At 33.8% G+C, this 20,887-nt stretch overlaps 1 protein-coding gene across 1 annotated transcript in view; it reads left to right on the top strand.

The window, feature by feature from the left end:
- LRP1B (LDL receptor related protein 1B) overlaps positions 1 to 20,887 on the top strand; it is a 2,000,743-nt gene that overhangs the window by 1,377,402 nt on the left and 602,454 nt on the right. Inside the window, exons 30-31 of the mRNA XM_059166755.1 lie at positions 2,660 to 2,834; positions 3,687 to 3,781. Of these exons, the coding sequence (XP_059022738.1) occupies positions 2,660 to 2,834; positions 3,687 to 3,781 (270 nt within the window). The remainder of the gene's footprint in view (positions 1 to 2,659; positions 2,835 to 3,686; positions 3,782 to 20,887) is intronic.

Genomic DNA, 20,887 nt, shown 5'->3' with positions numbered 1-20,887 from the left:
TACAAAGCAATTGACCAAATATAGTCTTATTAAGTAGAGAAAAGTTTCTGGCTGGAATATAGAAAGGAATTGATTAGGTTTTTGTGTATGAAGGGTGATGCTGCCAACAGCTTGCTTATTTTTGTGTGTGATTCAGGTTAGTGGAAATGTGGTAAGGTATGAGGTACAGGTAATTCCCTATAGGTTAGAAAGGTCAGGGCAACTCTGGAAATCTGAAAACATCAGTATAACTGAAGTGTGAGGTAATTGGTTAAAAATTTTGAGAAATAAAGTTGGAAAGGTAGTTATATTAAGATTGCACAGAAAACCAGGCTAAGGAATTTAGACATCACTTTCTGAGTGGTTGGAAGCTATTGAATATCTTTGGGACAAACAAAGGTCAAGATGCAGAGCTCTCTAGTCCGAAAAAAAACCTGACAGCAACGAAATCATTTGGTTGGATGAGGAAAAAGACTGTGTGCTATTGCAGTCTCAAAGACAGAAAAATATTTAAAAGAGCATAAACCATAGAATTGATAAGGACTAAATAGGTATTAATTGCCTACATTTGGCTATGCTTCCCAATTTAGGAGTGCAATGTATTCTCTGCCCATGTGATTGGGAGTCAATTAGAAATAAATAGAAGGATTTTGAGCAGTGAAAAAACAGTCAAAAACAAAAACCAAAACCTTTGGAGAATATGTATTTTAGAGGAAATAAAAATGCATTGTGTTATTTCTGCCAATGCCAAGCAATCCATGGTAAAAATGCAGAAAGTGTTACGTCCTTGGATTAGCAAAATACCCCTCAACCCAGCATTAAACTGCTTAACTATGTATCATCCAATGTAATACTCACAGGAATCCTATGTATTATCTGTAGATAGCCTCATTTTCCTGATAAGAATAGAGGCTGAAATTTAAGTGACTTGATTAAAGACAAAAAATAGGCACCCAACCTAGAACATGAAGCCAAATCTTCTCATTATAAATGCAAGACTGTCTTGCAGCAAACCAATTAAGTCCAGAGGGTGAAGGAACAGAAGGAGTAAATATCGTCAGTGCGGCAAATGAGTAAGTCTCAGATGTGGCAGGTTTAGCTTTACAGAAGTGCTGTATTATTTTTTCTCAAGAAAAAGGATCTGGATGAGAATAACTGAAAATGAAAATAAATTCTGAGTATTGGGTTGAGAAATAAAACTCACATTTAAGATTCACCAACTTACCAGTAAATTGATGATGAAAGGTAAATTGCAGAGGAGAGACTGTTGATAAGAAGAGAATTGAAACATGGAGAATATCTCCTCAGGGCACTGTGACTAAAAGTTATTTTGAAGTAGGAAGAGGATTTCAGAGCAGAAAGGAGGCTCTGTCAGGATTGGAGGACATAAACATGCGATGGATCCTACCGTGCCAGCATTACTGTTACAACCCACCCAGAACTGCCAGGTCTCTACGCCTTATTTTGGTCTTTTACATTTTGAAATAATTAGCAAATTTTATAAATCTGGTGTTTTCACATTCACATGAAAATCTAGCTTTGTGGCATCTTTTAAAAATGATAAAAATGGAAGACATAGCAATTTGAAGAGCTAAGCAACAGCGGATCTGGGATTCTGGAGGTAGGTGGGTGGAAACCACTGCGTTGGAGTTGTGCCTGGGAGCTAGTTAGAACTTGCAGAATGTCAGGCCACTCCTCAGAACGACTGAATCAAGTCTTCCTTGTAACAATCCCCAGAGGTCTTGTAAGTTTGAGTGGCACTGGTCTAAAGAGCTCTAGAGATTCAGTATGCTTCCAGATAAAACTTAATAAAATAAAAATAAAACCAAATTAGACTGTTTAAGTGCCACTGATTGGGGACTACCCTGGCTTACTTTATAGGGTAACATGTTAAAAAGATGTTCTAGTAAATATGTTAAAAAGATTTTATAGAATCCATCATTTTAAATACTTGATTTTGATTGGTTTCTTTAATTAAAACATACACTTTCATTTAAGCCTGAATTCTATCTTTTTTAAAAGATGGCTAATTAAATAATCAAGGAATAACAATCTAAATATTCATGTTGGCTGTATTGAATCGAAACTTAATTAGATTTCAGTAATTTCTGTAGAATCCATGTTGGAGGAATATTAAAAGGATTTTGTTTCTTTGGACATATCTCAGTCAATTTCTGCTAATTATCTATTTTGAAAGATGTTCGACTCTGGTGATTTTTTTAGGAAAGTTGAATTGCTTTATTTCATTTCAGGAACAAATTGGCACATTAAAACACAAAATAGCCCATTTGTTGACGGCCCACAAGTACTTTTTCCTAACTAGAAAGATGTGCTACCAACTGGAGAAGCTATTATTCTAATTTGAATTTTGGTCACCTTGGCCCATAAGACTGCTGCCTGTGTCTGCTCCTAAGTGTTTACTAGTGAATCATTGAGTGTTGGTGTAATTTCAATGCTAATTGTTGCTTCAGGTTTTCAAATGGCTCAGCAGTAAGACATTAATGATTATTCATGCCTTAAGAAGGGCTGATAAGGGAATGAGATTACAATCTTGTACAATTTTAGCTAACAAATTAAAGTGTAAATTAAATTTTCCCAGAGACAGAAAATAACTTACTTGGAAAGTCAAAAAGAATGAGCAACTTCATTCACTTTTAATTTTCTCTTTCCTGTTTTACAGATATTCAGAGTATCAGAGGGCTAGCAGTGGATTGGGTCTCACGTAATTTATACTGGGTTAGCTCCGAATTTGATGAAACACAAATTAATGTAGCACGACTAGATGGCTCTTTGAAAACCTCAATTATCCATGGAATTGATAAGCCACAGTGTCTTGCAGCTCACCCAGTCAGGGGGTAAAGTATGATTATTTTTTTGTAAAGTTTTCCAAAAATTTCACACATTTTTGTCCTGATTTGATATAAAAACTTTAATTTAGAGGAATTAACATACCAACTATACCAGTCAAAAAAAGTTAATATGGAAATCGTAAAAGAGATCCCTGGTTAGAGATTTCTGTTATCTGCATAAAGCCAGATTTTTATACATTATTGCAAGATTTTATTAATTTATGTTTCTAAGGAGTAACAACAGTTCAACAATTAAGAAAAGAAAAAAAGGATATGCAGGGAAAAGTCACTAATTTTATTTCAAACACCAGTTTTAATAACATATTTACATGTGTTTAGTTTTAATAACATATTTACCTGTGTGCTGATGTTATTGTCACTGCTAAGTAAATCAGATTCTCCCATCTTCTGGCTAATCCTCATGTACCCATGTAGAGAGCTTGTATAAGGTTAAAATACTTTCTCCCCAGTGCTTTCAGGGGGAATGGCTGAAATGACTTTTCTTCTTCTTTAGTATCTGGTTTCTCTAAACCCAGGGGATTCAATCTGGATGCATTACTTTAAATGAAAGTAATTTACTATATTTATAGGTAAAAATTTCAGTTGTGAATGTAGGAGGGCAAAGGAAGTGAGTTGATTGCTTCCTTCAATGACAGGAAAAAGAAAGAGTGGTGCTTTCTTCCCAGGCAAACATGCACCTTATCATCAGCAAGTGCCTCAACAATTCGGGCTCTTCTTAAAAAGAATTAATCTTATACCAAGAATTTACTTTGACATTAACTTTATTCCTCAGTGTATGTTTCTAGTTAACAAGTAGGCCTATCTCTAATATTTTTAATTCATATCTCTTAAATTAAGGAAACTCTACTGGACAGATGGAAACACAATTAACATGGCAAACATGGACGGCAGTAACAGCAAGATTCTCTTTCAGAATCAGAAGGAACCAGTTGGTAGGTTTTTTCTTTTCCTTTTAATAATCATGCAGTTTTTAATATGACACACCTATAAATGTATCTTTGATCTAGAACCTAAAAGAAAATATTATAGATTAGTAATATAAATTCAATCAGGAATTCCTCAATCTCATTGATTCCATTGGATCTATGTTGGATAAGGAGGAAACATTGTTTTTGTGAATAAGAAGATAAATTCTTTTAACATGAGAGCTTTTATAGTATCTTTTGTATTGAAGTCACTTAAAACTTGATACAATTAATAAATATCTTACTTTCAATGGTGAATACCTCGATACATTGTTACAGTGGCAATATAATATACTAAAACTTCCCCTTATCATTGTTGTGTCATGATTAATAGTTATAATGATTTAAGTATTTAGTATTTACTTTTCAACAGTTTTTATTCACTATGCAGTAGGTTTATTTGGTTTGTTCTACCTTTGTTAACCATAATAAATTATTAGCTAAAACTCAATGGTGCTGGAAGAAAACTCTGATGTATATACACAAAACATTTTTTAAAAATTTTAACTACAAAGATTCTTTTATAAGTTAATACGTTATATATGTTTGCACAAATATCCTTCACATTATTATCTATATATTATTTTCAAATTCTAATCACTCTTTCCTCATTTTTTCTTATATTGCTTTAAGAGGCAGGAACTATCACATTGCCTATTTGTCATCTCAAGTATCTTTTTTTTTTTAAGATTTATTTATTTATTTATTTGACAGACAGAGTAGGTAGAAAGGCAGGCAAGAGAGAGGAGGAAGTAGGCTCCCCACTGAGCAGAGAGCCAGATGCAGAGCTTGACCCCATTACCTTGGGATCATGACCTGAGCTGAAGGCAGAGGCTTTAACCCACTGAGCGACCCAGGTGCTCCTCAAGTATCTTAAAAAAAAAAAAAAATCCAATAATGAACTAATGAACCTAGATTTTGATATCATATTACATGCAAATAATGGAATATACAAAAGAAAATCATAATTTTGCTTTGAATTAAATACAATATATTTTTAATTCTGGAGAAAAATGAATTCACCATCAAGCTTTTTATCAATTATTCTTATTTTAGAGATGTGGTAGTATCCTTATTTGAAGTAGTTCATTTTTACTAGTGATCATTCAGTAAAGGTTTACTATCAGTAAAATTTATAATAAATAATTCTTTTCATGTAGTCTGTAGACTAAACCTCTAATAGAAAATGATAATATTAACAACTTTTTTCTTTGGACTGGCTGTTCTAGGATTTGATACACAATTGGAATTCAAGGTAGGGTTAGAAATTTTTTTTTTTTTTTAAAGATTTTATTTATTTATTTGACATAGAGAAATCACAAGTAGGTAGAGAGGCAGGCAGAGAGAGAGAGGAGGAAGCAGGCTCCCTGCCGAGCAGAGAGCCCGATGCGGGACTCGATCCCAGGACCCTGAGATCATGACCTGAGCCGAAGGCAGCGGCTTAACCACTGAGCCACCCAGGTGCCCCAAGGTAGGGTTAGAAATTAAAGGCAAATTGAAATGCTAATACTTCTATGTGGAAAATGATAGGACAAAAGAAACAAGGGGCTTTACAAGATTAGGACCCATACAAAAGATTTAATTTGTACTCAAGCAATTCAGTTAGTGCTTATCTAGAATTGTTCAGAATATTTAATATGGAAAAGTGAGTATGATGAAAATAGTATGAGCAAATAAAGTCCTAAAACTATAATGTGGGAGCCACAGGTTACATCAAAATATTAATTTATATGCTTGTTTCTATAATGGGAAGACCTTATCTTCATTAATACGAGATTCCATTCCCCTACTCAAAATAAATTTTTAAAAAATCTAGCAGCTTTTTTATTAAAAAAAGAGAGTTTATAAGAAAAATAGTGTTACCTGTTTATACTTTGTAGTTGGGCCTTCAAGGTGTTATGTACCAAGTGATATTTTTAACTGTATATGAATGAGGATTCAGTATCAACAACAAATATTAGATGTCTACATCACATCAGTTATTGTTAGTTTGGAAATCACTTTAAAATCAATTCAGATGGATACTTTTAAATTTTAACTTGTGCGAGACAAAATAATCCAGAATCTCACTGCAAACAATGCCTTAAATCAGCGTTAATGAGTATGGCTTGCAAGTCATTCTTTCATTCAGTACAGATATTTATTGAGTATCAGGTTTTGTACTAGGCTTGACACTGCCCTTTTCCTTAAGGGACACAAGAAGCTAAATCATTTTAGATTTCATTAAGTAAATTTAATTCAGTGACCTTCAGCAAATTAGTGTTACCTTGGTAGTACTTGCTTTCCTCATCTATAAAATTGAAACAAAAAAGTCTATTTTATAAAGTTCCCATGAGGATTGAATGAGGAAAATTTATTAAAGGAACATCTGGCCTTTAATAATAAAACCTGTCAGGAGTAATAATACAAGGTATATTGGGTCCAATAGACTGGAATTTGAATGATTTGATTGTCTGCAGTACTGGTAGTCTGAATGAGTTCAGTGAAGAATAAACATACAGTAGAATACTAAGAAATCTTGCAGAGGAATATAGGTACCAAGTGAACCTCTGACATGAACAAATTTTTATGTAAATGTGAGGACTCAACTCATTATTGGTTTGCTGCTAGTTCTAAGAGGTAAACAGGTTCGAAGCAGTTCAATTCTTCTCTCAAATCTTCCAAACATGATCCCTGGAGCAAAAAGACAACTGTGCCCTCGTCTTCTTGTAGTTCTTTACAAATAGGTCTTACAAGTTCCTTCTGTAACTTTCTACTCTAACTAACTAGTCATGTTACCCAGGTGCTAAAATTGGTCTCTGCAAAGCTGAATGAGAGACTGTCTTGTCCATATATAAATGTAACAAATCATTTCCCCTTCTTATGTTTCTGGATATCCTGGTGTTCTGTGGGAAATCCTAACTACAACGTATTCTACCACATTTCTGCCCACAGATATCTTTATTTTTGATGGACAGAGGAAACGAGTGAGCAGGTGAAAGTATCTCCTGCCTCTTTTCTCCTTTACTTCCCTACAATGAATAAGATTTCTATGTTGGTAGGTCATTAACATATCGTTATCATTTGCCATCTTTAAATGCCCACTCCAAGGTGTAAGGTGCAAGAGGGAGAAAGAACTTCAGGAACCTAAAAACTAAGGACAACTTAACAATTATCACATTCACACAAAACATTCCTCTTGCTGTATGTGAGGAACAATATGGTTGGGGAAAAAGTTGTTTTAGGAACCAAACATATAGGGATTTGAATCTCTGCTCTAATACTACTAACTCTGTAACTTTAAACATTCTTCTTTCCTTTTCAAAGGCTCAGTTTTATTATCTTTAAAATAGAGATAATAATGTCTACCTTTGGAGCTATTTTTAGAATTAAAGGCACATATACAATGTCTTATGTTCCAGCCACTCTGCACTTACATACTCTAAAGAATATGTTGTCTAAAGAATATGTCTCTATGTATATTCAAGAATATATCCTTCACACAAGTACAAAGATATTCAATATGTCATTGTTTACAATAATACAAAATTTAGAAAGAAACTAAATCTTCATCAAAAGAGGAATGAGTAAATAAATGCAGCATGTTTATGTGCTGAAATACAGGTATGTATGTAAATATATATGAAAAGACATAAATAGATCTCAAAAATGTTGAGCGAGAAAAGTAATTGGCAGAATGGTACTTACAATATAATACCACTTATGTAAGTACAAAATGAAACATACATTAATATATATTGCTCCTGAATGAGTAAATTTATAAAATAAATGGAAAGAGGTAAGCTAGAAATGTGCACACCAATTTTATAATAGCAATTCTCTTTGGGAAGGAACAATGATGACTTTACTGTGAAATTTCATCTTTATCAAGAGGGTTTACTGTATTAGTAAAATTTAGGTCATATTTCATAAAAAGATTCAAAGTAAATATAATAAAAGTTAATATTGCTCAATTCTGGGTAATGAATATGAGTGGTCATTACTTTCTTCTCTTCTCTATGTTAAATACTGGCCTCTCAAAATATCCCCCAAACAGCTTGTTGTTTAGACAAAGCTGAGCTTCTTACTTCCCACACTGAGGAAGAACTTTAAGTCATCAATGTTTTAGCAGTGTCTCAGAGAGGGAAAAACAACATTAAAATAGTAATTGAGATTTAGAAGTCTGGTGTGGTATAGATGTTTCAGTTGGAGGCATGGTAAAGAGCATTAAGTAAAGATCATTATATAATTCTGCATTGGTAGATACAGAAAGATTTTGAGGGAATGTGGATCAAAGAATCTTGAAGTATAAAGTATCATTTGTTGCTTTTTGGCTGAAGAGTTGATGGGCTATCTGGAATTCCTGAAATTTGCAGTAACATTATGTTGAAACAAATTTACCAGACAAAAGTTTCTTAGAATAGTAAGTTATGACATTAAAGACCGTGGATAGTAAAGACACATTAATGTAGACAATATGGTGTGTTTTGGGTTTTCTTATCTATAAAATTAAGCCTTTGTTTCATAGGTTATTTTTGGCTTTTCTTTTTTACTCATTTAAAATACAGTAAAAGCATCCTTTGTGAAGAATTGTGTACACTAATGTTATTTTTCTCTAGCTGACTCTGAAAAATTATCTACAATAGGAGATGGGAGAAAGTTGTGTGTCTTTCAGGGTTTCATGAGAAACAGAACCACTCGAATATGTGGATAGATAGATGAATAGATAGATAGGAAGAAAGAGAGAGAGAGTCTAGTTATATAGATATAGATATACAAAGAGATTTATTACAAGAATTTGTGGAATGAGATTGCAAATCTGAAATCCTTTGGCAGGATGGAAAGTCTAAGGCAGCAGTTTAAACTGTAGACTTTGGCTACAATTTCTTCCTACTCTTAGAAACCTTAGTTCTCTTACAGCGTTTCAACGAACTTTATCAAACCCACCTAGATTTTTTTAGGATAATGTCCTTAACTTAAAATCAACTGACTGCAAATAGTATTCACATCTACAAAATACTTTCACAGCAAAATCTCAATTAGTGTTTAATTGAACAACTGGGGATGATAGTCAAGCCAGGTTGACACGTTAAATGAACATCACAATTTTTAAACACAAACTTTCTTATATTTTATCCACTCATCTATGTGCCTACAAATATAGCAATTGTCTATGTTGATCCAAACATAAATTTCCATAAGTATTTAAATAAAATCTAGTAAAAGCTCTATTAAGCAGAAACAGTAAGTGAACAAAATTTAGCTGGCATTAATTACTCATGCTTTCTGATTGGAGGCTGGGCAAATGACTATTATACTGAATTTAAAATGTTTCTATAGATTATTATATAAAGTATGATAATGTATTCTTTTTAGCCTAGGAGGAGAAAAAGAAACAATCCTTAAGAATGCTTCAGAAATAACTACATGTAAATTTAAAGAAAGAGAGAGAGAAAGAAAAACATCTCTACAATAACCCCTCTTTCTTAAATCTAAATCCATGCATTAAATGGGTAATGTTAAGGTGTTATGCTAAGCATTGTGGATGACACAAAGATGACTTTTTATGTAATACTTACTTTGTAGCAATGACATACTAATGAGAAAGAGAGTCAGAATCATGCAGTAAGGATTCACACGTTGATCTGTATGTAGGTGGGCCTCTTAAAATAAAGAGGAAAAAAAAGTGTGTTCCTACAGAGTGCCAATTTACTGGGAAATAAGGCAAACAGGAGATATGGACCCTTTCCTCATGGAGTTTACTATCTAAAAAGAATTGCAGTATGAGTCAAACTTACCCACTCCAGCCATATTTCCTTCTTTGCTTCTCTCAACTTTAGACTCTTTACACTAACAGTACATTTTAACAAAGTATTCCTTTGCCCAGAAATGTCTCCCATCTCAGTTGTATGCCTATCTGCAAGATTTCAACTCAAATATTATTTCTTCAAAGAAGCTTTCCCTGACCTCCCTTGGCAAGGCCGAAGTCTCTTAAAATAGACACTTAACACCCTTTCATCTTATAGTTCTTGTCATTATTTTAGACTTCCATTTTTTTGTTGAATATTTGAGTAACTACTGCTTACCAACTAGAAAGGAAACTACAATGTTAGAGATTATATCTGTTTTATTTACCATTGTGTCCTTAACTCATAGCTCAAAGCTGACATGTTAGTAGATCTTCAACAAATATTTGCTGAATGAAGTGAACACTGTTTCCTATCCAATAGCAACAAGTTCTTACATGATTGCATAAATCCAAGATTTATTTATATAGCATAGCTGAGTAAGATAACTTTGTGAAAGTAGTGCATATTAAGTGATCTGAGTGTTGTCCATGTTGCATTTCCTTCAATTATCTGATGAGTAGAAAATATTTATATTTATGCCATAATTTTCTCAAAGCATGGAGTGTAAGAATTTTATCAACAGGATTGCTTATAAATAAAAGCATGGCTAGCTAGAGAGGGAAAATTGGAAATAGTTTATTTTCAAATGTTCTTTTCAACATGTTCCTCTTGCTCTTTCTCCTCCAACTCCTGTCTAACCTGGTGGCCATTTGGCTCTCCTTAGCACCTCAGAGATTTCTCATAGAAACAAAGAATAGGGCAAAAATAGACGTGGTTAACTTATCTATTTATCAACAAGTCCTCAGTATTGGATGTAAAGATAAAACTAAATTCTTTGTACAGTAATGCCTTATTCATTTTGATCATGTTATTATAATTTTTGATATATACCAATAGGCTAGAGAGTCTATTATCTATAAATTAAGTATAAAAAATATCATTGTAAGTATACAGCAGGAAAGTCTTATCTATATTCAGTCACTTCAGATTCTTTATTTAGGATGGATGAAGGCCAGGTAAAATGATATGAGTTTCAAGCTATTATAGTCATTGATTAAAATAGGTTATAGATGGGGGGAGCCTGGGTGGCTCAGTCTGTTAAGCATCTGCCTTTAGCTCAGTTCATGATCCCAGGGTCCTGAGATGAAGCCCCACATTGGTATCCCTGAAGCCTGCTTCTCTCTCAAATAAATGAAATCTTCAAAATAAACAAACAATCAAATAAATAAATAAATAGGTTAAAATTACGTAGCCTAGTAACTATATTTTGAAATCAATGTTTTAACTGTGTGCTTGAGCTGTTTTCCTAAAATATATTCAAAAACATATTGTTTACTACTTTTCACAAAATCTGAAGCACTTCAGATGATTGTTTTCTTTTTAAAAAAATTATTATTTTGCTATTGTTTACTTATTTTTTCTCTTCTGGAGAGCCTAGAGCTGCGATGCAAATAAGTGGCCTATTTTTTTGTTTGTTTTATATATAAAATTGAACTGTTATTTAGTACAGCATTGTCGCTAATACACAGGGATACAAAAGCCCCTGGCTCTGGGGGTCCCAAAGAGAGCAAGCTGAGCCACTCAACACTGACAAAACCCAAAGGCAGAGAAAGGAGTGATGATGAAATCAGAAACAAATTTATCTCAGTGAGGCCAGCAATCAAGGATCATCCCCAGAATGTTGAAAATACTTCCTATATAAATATAGGCAAAAGTGTGGGGGTAAAGGTGGTGGAAAAGTGCAAGTAGGCAGTGAAAGTCAAATCCTCATCTTGGAGTCAATCTCACAAGGGGTCTTTCTGGCTCAGGGCAGTCCTTATTGCCTGAGGGGGTTGTTTTGGTTCCCATCAGGGAATGCTATGCCCTGAAAGTTCGGCCTAACCCTACTGCCAAGCTAAAAGAAGAACCCAACTAGGAAGTCTGAAGTCAAATGGAGACATTCAAAGTTCTCTTCCAGCATGAAAGTTAAGTCTCACAAGGAAACATTTGATATAGAAGAATCTTGGAAATAATCCCAAGAATTAATGACATTATAATCCCACTTGATAAGATTTTCTTAGAACTCTTCCCCTGAGATGATTTCTAACATGGACTTTTCCAGTACCAGGAGTAGACATGGCTATGTGTAAAAGATAAGTACAAACCTATTTTTCTTGGCGTACATGATTGCCATACCCATGAAATACATATACGTAGGGAAATTTATTACTTTGTTATTTACTTATCAAGCTGCACTGATATTTTGCACTGCAGGAAATTATTGTAATTATTTTTTCATGGTGAGTCTGTCTGGGCAAACTCCGGCTTAAACACTTGCCCTCCGTATGCTCTAAACCATTTCCACTAAGAAAATTAGATGAGTAGGAAAGGAGGAGCTACTGTTCAGTTGCTCTTCTTTTTGGGTATATTGATTATCAGATTACAATTTATTTTTCCCAGATTTAAAGAGGAAACACAATATTCTCTTTGGTGAGGCTGGGAAGTATCAACTCAAAGCAATCATTATCCGTTCTCCTTTATGGAACCTGAATTCTCATTATGAACCCCCAACCTTTGTGTTTGCTTATCCTTAGCCTAGGATACGTGATACAATAGAACCATCCTCACTTTGGCAAGAAAAAAAACATAATTATAGTGACTACTTTTTACACACTTAGAATATGTCAAGCACTTGTAAAAAGCTTTGCATTAATCACCTCACACTAATCATTTCTGGAAGGGTTTTTTATCCTTCTTTTATAGATACAGAAAGTGAGTCTTACTGAAAGAAGTTAGTTGCCTGTGATGGATAGTAGAGTGGAATTCAAATCCAAGTTTATCTGCTTCCAAAGCCATATTAAACCATAACCATTATGCTATATGTAGAGAGGCTGATTTCATGTAGTAATTGCGTGACCTCAAGCTAAGATCAGGGAATAAAACTGATACTCTTTCAAGCGTAGAAAGTATAGGAAAAAAAAAATCAGAACCTGGGTACTCCTGAGAAATGTAGGCCCAATTAGGATGCAACAGTCAGCTTTTCTAGACAGCCAGGGAACACAAGAAGCAATTCCATCTCTATGCCAATCATACCTCACTATTAACTATTTCCAAATCTTTAAATGCTACTTTTCAACAGAAATGTCACTGATATACTAGACTTTCTAATTTGTGAAATTGTTTTCATGTTGTAATTCACTGGATTTCCCTTGTTTGTTGTTAAATCCATATGTGTGACATGCTTGAAATAGAAGTGCATCATAATCTTATCAAAACACCCAACTTGGCATTTTAGGACCCTGTATCACTGAAGACTAAGTAATTGGAGCCTTCAGGCAGTTTAGGCTGAATAACTTTGTTTCTGTTAAATACAAATCAACATTCCAGTTATCCATTGTTGAGCTAAATATTCTCAATTAAGATTTATTGCTCAGTCTTGGATACATTAAGTGCTTAGAGCAGTTTGCGTAACAGAGGATTTTAATTTTCTACTTAAAGCCATTTCCATGTTTAAAATGTTTACATATTATGAATTTTATCCCTTAAGCCTCATATAAAGCAACTTGGCTTGTCAATCAGCATTATCTTTCATGGTTTATTCTTAAGAATCCTGTGTACTATGTATTTTATTTTCTAGATATTTCCCCTCATTTTCAATGTAATCCAACCAAAATTCATTTGCTTACTCAACTTCAAGTACACCTTTTTGAAACCTACTAAACTTTAAAAAAATTATTATTTAATCATTCCAACCCATCTACTACATAATGTGGATTTTGAACTCTATTCATGGATAACATTCATAAGCACTTTTTATCACATCATCAGAATCCAAAGGACCTCACTTTTTTAAAGTAAGGTTAACACAAATTTTTGTATATATTTTCTTGCTTGATATATGCAGTTATTTAAATATACTTATTACTCAGCACAGTCACTTTTATTGTGTATGGAATTTAATCAATATATAAAAGTTACACTTCCCAAAAGGAATGTTAAGAAGAGCTTACAAATAAGGCCAGAGGAATTATGGATATTAAAATTACACATTAATATACACAAAAATAACTTAAATTTATTATATTTTTATCTGATCATTTGTTTACTCATTCTTTCAATGTGATCAAGTCTAAAAAAAATTATTAAAAAAGGTTATGAAGTGTATAGTAGGTGTCAAAACCTGAAAATAAAATCTGGGATACATTATCAAGAAGATCATAGTCCAATGAAGTAAAAAGACAGAAATAGTTACTAATCACTTGATGCAGTGTCATTCATGAGTACTATTCCCAGACACCATAAAGGTAATATAAGTAGACAGTGTTAAAATAAAGGAGACAACCAATTTTGTATGAGCAATAAAAATAGAGAATAGTACCCAAATTGGTGATATTTGAAAATTTCAACTTGATCTGGAAGGAAAATATATACTTTTGTTTTTAAGGCAGGGACAGAAGAGAAGGTGCTTACCTTATTCTTAGTAAAAAGGAAAAATAAGCGTAAAAGGCACAAACATGATATGTCTAGAAAACCCTGTGTATCTAGGGGAAAAAGAAAACTAACACAAGGGAATGTTTAGGATTATAATGACAGAAAGTATAATTTTAAAATATTCAAATGACACAGTCCAGGGCTTTTAAAAATATTTTGTTCTACTTCTTACCAGGCTATAAAATATAGTTTTGGTGAACTATAAAACTATAGGTATTAAACCTTTTAAAGTAATTTTTTAGAACAAACACTCCTCAAGAAAAGCCTGTCACCGAGTCTGAGCTTGCCTACAGTTTTGCATGTGTTGTTTTCACAAGTCACATAATTTTTGCCAATCATTAGAAGCTTGAAATATAGGATAAATTATCTGAGATGAAATGATTAATTCCAGGGAGGGTAAGGGAGAGACTGAAATCTTAACTCCGTGAGATAAAGAACTAATTACCTTAGTTCTGTAACTCAATTTGTTGTCAGTGACTTCTTAAAGTAGAGTGAATGGAGAGGGATGATTTCAAGAAAGAATTTAGATCAGGTTAAGATAATAGTAGTATAGCCACTTACAGTGGAGAAAAAAAAAAAAAAGCCCCCCCCCCCGGCGCCATTTTTCTTTTTTTAACCTTTCTTTAGCTAATAACCTGGAAATTAGATTTACAAATGACAAACCACCCAGAGAAAAACAGGTTTTTTGTTTGTTTGTTTGTTTGTTTTAAGATTTTATTTATTCGACAGACAGAGATCACAAGGAGGCAGAGAGGCAGGCAGAGAGAGAGGGGGAAGCATGCTCCCTGCTGAGTAGAGACCCTGATGGGGGGCTTGATCCCAGGACTCTCAGATCATGACCTGAGCCAAAGGCAGAGGCTTACCCACTGAGCCACCCAGGCACCCCAGAAGACTAGTTTATTAACAAAAGTAACACACATGTATGCAGTTCACTGATCAGTAAATCAAAGCAGTGGTTAGAAATTGGGCTTTATATAGCATTTTAACAAAACCCAGAAAACTATGTGGAATAATGACAAAACAAAATAATAACAAAACAAAGGAAAAGGGTTTTGAACTTACAAGGGAAGCAAACTATGGGAAGGCAAATATCTGAGAGAAACTAATGGAAGATAAGTGTTGGGTTAGTTAGGTTCATTATGTAGGTTCCTCTCAGTGCCATCCTGGGCTGGTAAGAGTCTAGACTGGTCTTGAGTGATTAAATGCCTAGGACTGTTTTTAGCAAAAAAGGAAAGCAAATAACTTTTATTTTTTTGTCTGCTATTTCTCATTTGTTTTGAAATCAAAATAATCCTTAAACCAAAGTGGCATATTTTGGAGTGGAATATTCAGATCTGTACACATGTAATTCAACTTTTTCTTGGATAATATACTTTTTTTATTTAAAAACTTTATTGAGATAATTTTAGATTCACTTGAAGTTTTAAAAAATAAGACAGAGTTTTAATGTACGCTTTATCTGATTTTCCTCCATTGGAATGTTATGTAAACTACAATAAAATATTACAACCCAAATACTAACCTTCATGCAATCCATTAATATTATTCAGATTATTTGTATTGATCTGTATCTTTAATTTTAGATGTAATTTTACCACATGCGTAGGTTCCTATATCCAACACCACAGTCAAAATAAATGAAGTTCTTTTTTTAAAAGATTAATTAATTAATTTATTTGACAGAGATAGGCAGAGAGGCAAAGAGAGAAGGAGAGGAGAAAGCAGGCTCCCCACCAAGCAGAGAGCCTGATATGGGGCTTGATCCCAAGGACCCTGAGATCATGACCTGAAGGCAGAGTCTTTAACCCACTGAGCCACCCAGGTGCCCCAAAATGAATGAAGTTCTTATGGTTAGGTGGGAAAACAAAACAAACAAACCAAAAAGAATAAGAAGCAAACTGAATAATTCTGGGTGCCTGGGTGGCTCAGTGGGATAAAGCCTCTGCCTTCTGCTCTGGTCATGATCGCAGGGTCTTGGGATCAAGCCCCACATCAGGTTCTCTGCTCAGCGGGGAGCCTACTTTCCCCTTCCCTCCCACCACCTGCCTCTCTGCCTACTTGTGATCTCTTTGTTGAAAAAATAAAATCTTTAAAAAATAAAAAGATACTGAATTATTCCAACACCACAGTGGTCCTTCCTACTGCCCTTTTATGACTGTACCTCTTCTTTCCTGCCTACAGCTCTTTCCGCTTTCCTCCCCACATCATCAGTCTTCCATTTCTGATATTTTCTATTTTTAAAATGTTATATAACTGCAATCATACAGGATGTTAACCTTATGGATGGCTGTTTTCCTCTCAGCTTATATCCTCAGAGAGTCATTGAAATTGAATCTATCAGTACTTTTCTTCTTTTTCTTGCTAAGCAGGAGGCCATGATATGTCAATACCCGTTTATTTACACATTCTCCTCTTGCAAGCGATGGGGTGATTCTAATTTTTGACTACCACAAATAAAGCTGCTATAAACATTCATGTGCAGGTTATTGTGTGAACATAAGTTTTTATTTTCCTGGAATAAATTCCCAGGAGTGCAGTTGTTGGGTCCTATGGAAATAGTATGCTTAGTTTTACAAGAAAATGCCCAGCTGTTTTCCAGAGGGGCTGTACCATTTTTCATTCCCACCAACAGCGTATTAGTGATCGTTTTTTTCTCCGAATCCTTGTCATCATTTAGTTTGTCACTACTTTTATTTAGGTATTCTTACAGGTGTGTAGCGATGTCATTGTTACTTTAATTTACATTTTCTTTTGATGTTAAACATCTTTTTCATGTGCTTAATTGTCATTTGTGTATCTTCTTCTTTGAGATGTCTATTCATTTCTTTTGCCCATTTTTTAATTGGATTATTTTAGCTGCTGTGTTTTGAGTGTACTTTGTTGATACTAGTCTTTTGTTCATTTGTTGTATGTTTTCAGTAGCCAGTTTCTACAACTATCACAGTTCCAGAAGCAGACATAATTGTGTTGCATTGTCTGATATGTGGATTGCAAAATATCTTCTCCCAGATTGAAGCATGTCTTTTATTGGGCTTCACAGAACAAAAGGTTCTAATTTTGATGTACCTGCATAATTGAGAGATACTGTAATAACAAATGAAATGCACAATCTGAATATACCTCACATCAAGTTATCTCAAAACTATCAGTTGTGGGAATTACCAAAGAGTTGCAAATTCTAGACTAGGATTTCAGCTTGAAAAGGAAATACAAAAACTTGTAGTACTAAAAAATTGCTAGCATTTATTGAGCGCTTTCTTTGTGCTAGACATTAGTATATTATTTTAACAATTTCATAGTGGTGAAGTGAGGGGATAGCAAGGTGGAGGCTGACTGGTCTTTTGAAGGTGAACCCAGAAATGAAGAGACAAGCTGAATTGAAAGGTGGTACCTTGTATTTATATTTACCTCAGAGAGAAGGCAGGGATGAAGCAAAAAGACTGGTCAGGTTTCCTCAGCATATTTATTCCTGCACTCACAAAATCTAAGCATTCTTAAGAGATATTTTTTTGAGATAGCGTGATAGTGATTGGGCAACGAACCACACTCTACTTCCTCATGGAACAACCATGCTCCTTTGGAGCTAAAAATTCAATGTTTCAGAAACAGTTTTGCCTCCCAGAAACCATGTCTCTTCTGGTGAACTCTGAAAAGATTTCCATTTTGGAGTATCCAGAACATTTTATTCTTCTACAGTTTTAGTGAGGGATGCAATTTTATGATATTTTTTCACCGGCTGTATAGTTTCAATAGTCAGTTTCTATAACTATCACAATCCTATATGCAGGAGTTGTATTCTATTGTCTGAAGAAAATGCTGTAAAGAGAATATTTAGAAGATTTCAATGTTATTTTTTTATACATGTCCGGAGGCTTTGAAGTTAATTATCTATGTTTTATTATCTATGGTACCCCTTCTTCGCCATCTAGATCTTTAGCATTCCTCTATCTCGAAAGAGATCTCCCCATATTACACTTCCAGGCAATATTTAAAAGGCCTCATTAAACTTACTGCACATTCAAATTTGAAGGTTCATAAAAATATGCAGTTTTTAAAAGGAGTTTCTTAATGATTTTATTCTAAAATCACTTGAAGAGAATTTTTTTTCCTTTTAATACTGATTCCTGGGACCAACTCAAACCAATTAAGTTTGAATTTCTGGGAGTGAAGCACAGAAAACAGTATTTTTAATAGTTTTCCAGATAATTGTAATGCATAGGCAGGGCTGAAAATTTTGAAATGAAATTTAGTGTCTGAAAAGTATTAGGAAATTACCATCTCTAGAAAACATTAATTTAAAAAAGTCATTTTTTCTGTATATTTGCATTTTGCCTTAATACCCTATTGCATAGTATATTGATTTAATTTTGAGTCATGTAAAAAAGAAATGAGACACACAAGATGAAATTCCCAGTATAATTTTTTTTTCTTTATTGTTAAAACAATTTTAAAAGATTTTATTTAAGAAAGAGAGCACACAGAGGGATAGAGAGAGGGAGTAGCAGACTCCCCACTGACCAGACAAACAGACAACCAGCCCTCCGTCCAAGGACACAGATCAGGACCTGAGAAGAAAGCAGATGCTTAACTTACTGGGCCACCCAGGAGTCCCTGAACCTCACAATCTTAACTGTAACAAAATTTAAAACTCAGTGGACTTAATTCTTTTAGTAATATATGGAAATATATTTAGACTTGATTTTTTCTAAAAAATAATATGTAGTTTCTTATATCAGTGTATTTCTATTGTAAGAACAATTACATAATTTTGGCAAATTATATTGTCCCAGTTAAAAAATACACTGGGCTATTTAAATCAAAATATTAAAATAATACAGCAAGGGATATCTTTGGTTAAAATAAAAAGGGTCAGAATGAAAGCACATGAATTCACTCTACATTTTTATAAAAATAGAAAAGATAGGTTAAAAAGGTAGACTTTTCTTTTCATAAATTTTTTTAAATTTAGGGGCGCCTGGGTGGCTCAGTGGGTTAAGCCACTGCCTTCGGCTCAGGCCATGATCTCAGGGTCCTGGGATCGAGTCCTGCATCCGGCTCTCTGCTCAGCAGGGAGCCTGCTTCCTCCTCTCTCTCTCTGCCTGCCTCTCTGACTACTTGTGATCTCTCTCTGTCAAATAAATAAATAAAATCTAAAAAAAAAAGTTTTTAAATTTAAATGATGACTTTTCTTCCTTTGATATACCTGTTATATTATTGAATCTAGTTTTCCTCTTTTGATTACCAAATCTAGATGATATTAAAAATAAATGTGTCTTATAAAAAAAAGTCTATATTAATAGTGATATATTCTGCAGAAAGATCCAACAGTCATTTTAAAGATGTTTTCATCTCAGTCACCCTCACCCATTTGAGAACATTTTAGTACAAACATAATCATATTTCTTTGCATAGGTTTAGGACACTTTTATAAACATGCTTATATTTGATGTTTTCTCATGGCTATTGATTTAGCATTCTAAAATCATTGAGTAGTTTCAAGTGCATCAAAACACTCTCAGTTTACTGCTTAGTGATTCATCTTTTGAAATAGTGCAACAGAGACTTGATTCAGAAATTTTTGCAGTAAATGGACACCAATAAATTCTTCAGTGTTATTAAGGCCTAAGTGTATGAGAATAATAAAATAAAAAATCTTATGCTGTGAAAACATTTATATTAAACACTTTAAAAATCTGTACTTCTAAACATGCATGTATCTATGAATTTAAAACGTATTATCACCAGTTTCTTGAGTTCATAATAGGATTTTAAAAATATTTCAATTCAGGGCACTTGGGTGGCTGTGTCAGTTAAGCATCTGCCTTTGGCCCTGGTCATGATCTCAGGGTTTTGGGGATGGAGCCCCACATTAAGCGGAGAGCTCAGTGGGAAGTCTGTTTATCCCTCTCTCCCATCCCCACTCATGTTCTCTTTCTCTCAAATAAATAAATAAAATCTGAAAGAAATATTTCAATTTTGTTTTGTAAACCCAGGAATAAACATGCTCAAGAACATTCAGAGATTAAGCTAATACATTTAACAGAAGAGAAGATATGCAAGATAGGTGACTGATCACACGAATATGTAGGTTAATATAGGAACTTAATTATTTTTTCCTGTGAATCTTAAAATGATTAATTATTCCATCATAATATTAATGCAAAAACCTAAGCCATGCCAAGTAGACCTATTGAATCATTGCCCTTCTTTTCTGTTGTCATAGCATGTGGGTTTAGGTAGTGCATTAAAAAATTCTGTTGTGGAGATAATTCAGCTTTAGTAGACAGAACTCCTTGAAGACAACTTACAATTTTAATAATGAAATTAATTAAATAACTCATTCATTCATTCAGTGTTTATAAATTTTCTTCTCTAAGCATTGTGCTTGGTATTGAAGATCAAAGCTCACTACCATACTACTTCTTTTCTTTAGGCACTCAGAGTCCATGAACAAAAATGTTGAGTAGTAAACTCTGGGGAACTCTGACCCCAGCACAATAACTTCCCTGCTCTGTAAAATGACTGCTTTATATAGGCTATGTTAGAGTCCAGAAATCACAGGGTGTTAGGTGGATAAGAAAGTTCTGACACTGTGGGTTATGTGCCCACTCTGGCATTGGGCACATTTGCTATCAGTGCACCTTTTCCTTAAAAAAAGGGGGGGGGGTTGAGAAAACTTAGACAAATTTAATCCCTTAAGCAAGGCCAGACAAGAATATTGATTTTAAAAATCAAGGTGAAGAAAAATAATAGATTAGTCTATTGAAGCCAGGAG

The sequence above is a fragment of the Mustela lutreola genome, chromosome 3 (assembly GCF_030435805.1).
Source record: "Mustela lutreola isolate mMusLut2 chromosome 3, mMusLut2.pri, whole genome shotgun sequence".
NCBI lineage: Eukaryota > Metazoa > Chordata > Mammalia > Carnivora > Mustelidae > Mustela > Mustela lutreola.
This window is presented reverse-complemented; position numbering and strand designations above follow the sequence as displayed.